General features: G+C 54.9%; 1 protein-coding gene across 1 annotated transcript in view; it reads left to right on the forward strand.

The window, feature by feature from the left end:
• GRIN2D (glutamate ionotropic receptor NMDA type subunit 2D) overlaps positions 1-4,865 on the forward strand; it is a gene marked incomplete at its 5' end in the record, with an annotated part of 35,579 nt that overhangs the window by 2,127 nt on the left and 28,587 nt on the right. The window contains 3 exons of the mRNA XM_015567958.1: positions 3,257-3,371; positions 3,566-3,777; positions 4,604-4,772. Coding sequence (XP_015423444.1) covers positions 3,257-3,371; positions 3,566-3,777; positions 4,604-4,772 — 496 coding nt within the window. The remainder of the gene's footprint in view (positions 1-3,256; positions 3,372-3,565; positions 3,778-4,603; positions 4,773-4,865) is intronic.

Genomic DNA, 4,865 nt, shown 5'->3' on the forward strand with positions numbered 1-4,865 from the left:
CTGTGCGCCCAGCGTACACGCTGTTATTTTAAAACAGGAGAACGGGGTGGTGGGAAACAGCGCCTCCGCCACAGGGAGCTCTTTGAGGGGGGAAATTGATAGGTTGGGGGACAGAACAGCGGCAGGAGGGGCCTACAGCCTGAAACGAGCTTAGGAAGAGGCGATGGGTGAGAAAGAAAGCCGCAGGGGACGAGCATGTCGAGCACCGGTGAGCTGGGAATCAGGATCCGGGAGACAAGAGAGCGAGAAAAACATCCCTCGTTCATAAATACTTACTGAGTTCTGCCTGCTAGGAACGAGGGCTCATGCTGGGCGCTGGGAACACAGATGAAAAAAACACCATGGACTTCTCGTCAAAGAACGCAGGGTCCTGTAGGGGCGGCAGACACGGATGGGATAATGACAGCACAGCGTGGCGCTTGCAGTAATGGAGGTTCAATGGGCGTCCTGGGAGCCCCGAGCGGAGCACTGTCTCAGCCAGGACATTTTTGGTTGCAAGAAGCAGAGTCTCATTCAGGCTTCCTCAGGGGAAGGGGGGTGTATCGGAAAGATAAACTCTCACAGAGACCCAGGTGTCAGGAATTGAGGCCAAGACAATCGCCACCCCACCCCACACCCATCCCCTGGCTTGCCACTCCGGAAGGCTGGCCAGGTCCTCTCTTACGACCGCTTACCCGGGACTCAGCTTCCTCCCCAAACGCATCATTTCTCTCCCCCTGTCCACCACCCATCCCTCCAAATGTTACAGCTCATCTCCTCCCAGGAGAGGAATTCGATTGGCCCAAATCAGCCTTCCGAACTAGGCTATGCAAGTCCTGGCTCAGCCTGTGGAGACAGGGAGGTTTCCGGGAGGAGGAGATATGTGAGCTGAGACCGGAAGGATGAATTGCTCACTCACTCATTCACTCATTCATTCATTCACTCATTCGTTCACTGACAGGCCCTTTGCATAGCCGACTATGTGCCAAGCACTGCTTTTAGGCACAAGGGTATGTGGAGTTGAACAATGACAGCCTCACAGGGGACAAAAACGAAAAGGAAGATGAAAATGCCAGCAGGTGATAACTTCTCATGAAAATCAAACCGGTGGGTGGGCTGTGATAAGAAATGCCTAGGATGCTAGGTTAGGTGAGGTCATCAGGAAAGGTCTTTCTAAGCAGGAGAAATATGGAGATAACAAAAAAAATAAAGGCCCTGGCCGGTTTGGCTCAGTGGATAGAGCATGCATCCCAGGACTGAAGGGTCCTATGTTCGATTCCAGTCAAGGGCACGTACCTAGGTTGTAGGTAGGCCTGGGTCAGGAGGCACGTCACGTGCAGGAGGCAGCCAATCACTGTGTCTCTCTCACATCGATGTTTCTCTCTCTGTCTCTCCCCGTCCCTTCCACCCTCTCTAAAAATCAATGGAAAACTACCTTCGGGTTAACAAAAATGAAATAATAAAAAATAAAGAGAAGGAGCCAACTACTGGAAGATCTGAGTGAAAAGAAGGGAGGCCCTAACCGGTTTGGCTCAGTGGATAGAGCGTCGGCTTGCGGACTGAGGGGTCCCAGGTTCGATTTCAGTCAGGGGCATGTACCTGGGTTGTGGGCACATCCCCAGTAGGAGATGTGCAGGAGGCAGCTGATCGATGTTTCTCTCTCATTGATGTTTCTAACTCTCTATCCCTCTCCCTTCCTCTCTGTAAAAAAATCAATAAAATATATTTTTTTTAAAAAAGAAGAAAAGAAAAGGAAAGAAGGGAGGGACGCAGCAGGTGCAAAGGCCCTGGGGCCGGAATTGCCTGCTTGCAAGCCTGAAAGAAGGCCAGCGTGAAAAAGAAAAAAAAAATTTAATTTTTTTAAATTTTAAAATGAGAGAGAAAAGGCCAGTGTGGCTGGAGCTTCATGGGTGGAGGGCTATGACGAGGGGATGGAGAAACACAATGGGCTCAGCTCATTCAAGGCTGTTAGGCCAGGTCAAGGGGTTTGGGTTTGGTTCTAAAAGCAGTTGGGAGTTCACCAGGAAGAGAGAGTATTCCAGGCAGGGGAACCGCACTGGGCAAAGGCCCAGAGGGGAGAAAAACTTGGGCAGGTCGGTGGTACACAACAGCTCAGGGTAGATGAAGGCAGGAGAATTAGGGTTTGGGGCTGATGAGGCTGTGGAGGTAGATGGGGCTACAAGGTCCTTGAACCCCAGGTTGAGTCTTGGATATTGGGAGTCTGGACATGGGGCACTAGGGAGCCATGGGTGGTTTATGAGCAAGGGAGAGATGCTGTCAATTTGGGGCATAAGGAGACCCCTTTGGGGCAGAGTGGGGAACAGACTGAAGGAGTGAGATTGGAGGCTAGAGGCCAGGCCAGAGGCTGGGCCAGGGCTTCAGGGTGGCTATGAGGATGGAGAGGAGGGGGGTAGGACAGGGAGATCCCAGGGGCAGGAAGGATGGGACTTGGAGACCGATGGCCTGGGCAGGGGGAAGGGGGCCAGCTGATGGTCTGGCCCAGTTACTGGGGCAATGTGACAGGCCTTCAGAGTGCAGGGTGCCATTGCATAGTGAAGATGTGTGGGGTCCAGAGACCCTGGGGTTCCTTCCCAGAAGAAGGGCATTTGAGCTGGGTCTTGAAGACGAAAGGATTGGTCAGGATGAGAAGGGACAGAATAAATGTTTTCCAGGCAGAGAGCACAGCATTTGCAAAGAGCTGGAGACAGGAAACCACTTGACATGTTTGGGGACACTCAGTCTTAGTGGAACGCAAAGTGGGTTTGGGGTAGAAATAGTTGTTTTTTTAAATATATTTTTTATTAATTTCAAAAAGGAAGGGAAAGGGAGAGAGAGATAGAAACATCAATGATGAGAGAAAGTCATTGATCAGCTGCCTCCTGCACACCCCAAACTGGGGATGGAGCCCGAAACCCGGGCTCGTGCCCTGACCGGGAATTGAACCATGACCTCCTGGTTCAGAGGTCAATGCCCCACGCCTGAGCCACACCGGCTGGGCCAAAGAGTTTGAGGATGGGAAGCAATCAGAGATGGCAGTGGCCGGAACACTCAGGGTCTCCACCACCCCAAACCCAGGTTGAGGCTCTAGGACCCTGTGTGTGGGTGCTGGGCAGCGAGGGGAGAGTACCTGGCAGAAAAGAGGCTTATGGGAGTTTTCAACATCTTGGAGGAGATTCCACCTGGGAGCTGGGCCTGGTCAGTAGAAAGGGGACGTCTTCTGTTTTCGGCCACCACGTCCGGCCAAGGTCCCACATGTCCCCTCCCTTTCTCCTGGTAGGTACTTCATGAATATTACCTGGGACAACCGGGATTACTCCTTCAATGAAGATGGCTTCCTGGTGAACCCCTCCCTGGTCGTCATCTCCCTCACCAGGGACAGGACCTGGGAGGTGGTGAGTTCCTGCCCTGACCGCGGGTTGGGAGAGGCCTGGACTGCAGGGTCCCCGGGGGAGAACTGGGGGCCCAGATCTACGGGGAGGAGGGAGATGGGACCCAGACTCCTGGATCTGAGGGAGAGGGAGCTGGGGAAGTCCCCCCCAACCCCCGCCCCCGCCCAGGAAGGCTGAGTCCCCATCTCTCGGCCAAGGTGGGCAGCTGGGAGCAGCAGACTCTGCGCCTCAAGTACCCGCTGTGGTCCCGCTACGGCCGCTTCCTGCAGCCGGTGGATGACACGCAGCACCTGACGGTGGCCACGCTGGAGGAGAGGCCCTTCGTCATCGTGGAGCCGGCCGACCCCATCAGCGGCACCTGCATCCGAGACTCGGTGCCCTGCCGGAGCCAGCTCAACCGCACCCACAGGTGACCGCCGGGGCCGGGAGTTCCAGCTTCAGTATCTTTCCCCTGCCCCGCCATTTTGGCTCAGTGGTTAGAGCGTCACCTGTGGACTGAAAGGTCTAGGGTTCGATTGCGGTCAAGGGCACGTATCTGGGTGGCAGGCTCCATCCCTGGCTCTGGATGGGGCACGTGCAGGAGGCAACCAATTGATATGTCTCTCACATCGATGTTTCTCTCTCCCTTCCTCTCCCTTCCACTTTCTCTAAGAATAAATAGAGCCCTAGCCGATGTGGCTCAGTGGATAGAGTGAGGGCCTGCGGACCAAAGGGTCCTGGTTCGATTCCGGTCAAGGGCAGGTACCTTGGTTGCAGGCTCCTTCCCTGCCCCACTCTCTATAAAATCAATGGAAAAATACCCTCGGGTGAGGATTAACAAAAAATAAATGGAAATATAAATGGGAAAATGTCGGAGGATTAACAACAACAAAAAACCGTCCTCCCTTGAAGCCCAGGGGTCCTGACCCAGCCTAAAATCAATGGAAAAATACCCTTGGGTGAGGATTAACAAAAAAATAAATGGAAATATAAATGGGAAAATAGCCTCAGATCCGAGGACTAACAACAACAAAAACCCCTCCTCCCTTGAAGCCCAGGGGTCCTGACCCAGCCCCTCCTTCCTTGGGACCCAGGACACTCACCGCCCTCCAGCTTGGCGACCTTGGACGAGTCCCGTAACTCCTCTGAGCCTCAGTTTACCCCGAGAGCGCTAACCCGAGTTTTAGCGGCTGCTTGCCCCTCCCTCCCTTAAGACGAGCGGTCCCCAGTGTCCCCAAGCCTGCTGTTCCCCGCAGCCCTCCGCCGGACGCCCCCCGCCCGGAAAAGCGGTGTTGCAAGGGCTTCTGCATCGACATTCTGAAGCGGCTGGCGCAGACCATCGGCTTCAGCTACGACCTCTACCTGGTCACGAACGGCAAGCACGGGAAGAAGATCGACGGCGTCTGGAACGGCATGATCGGGGAGGTGAGGCGCATGGACAGGGCGGGGCGGACAGGGGCTGGGCGGGGCGGGGCGGGGACAGGACCGAGGAGGGGGCCCCAGGGGGCGGGGCCACCG

Source organism: Myotis davidii, unplaced genomic scaffold (genome assembly GCF_000327345.1).
Source record: "Myotis davidii unplaced genomic scaffold, ASM32734v1 scaffold464, whole genome shotgun sequence".
Taxonomy (NCBI): domain Eukaryota; kingdom Metazoa; phylum Chordata; class Mammalia; order Chiroptera; family Vespertilionidae; genus Myotis; species Myotis davidii.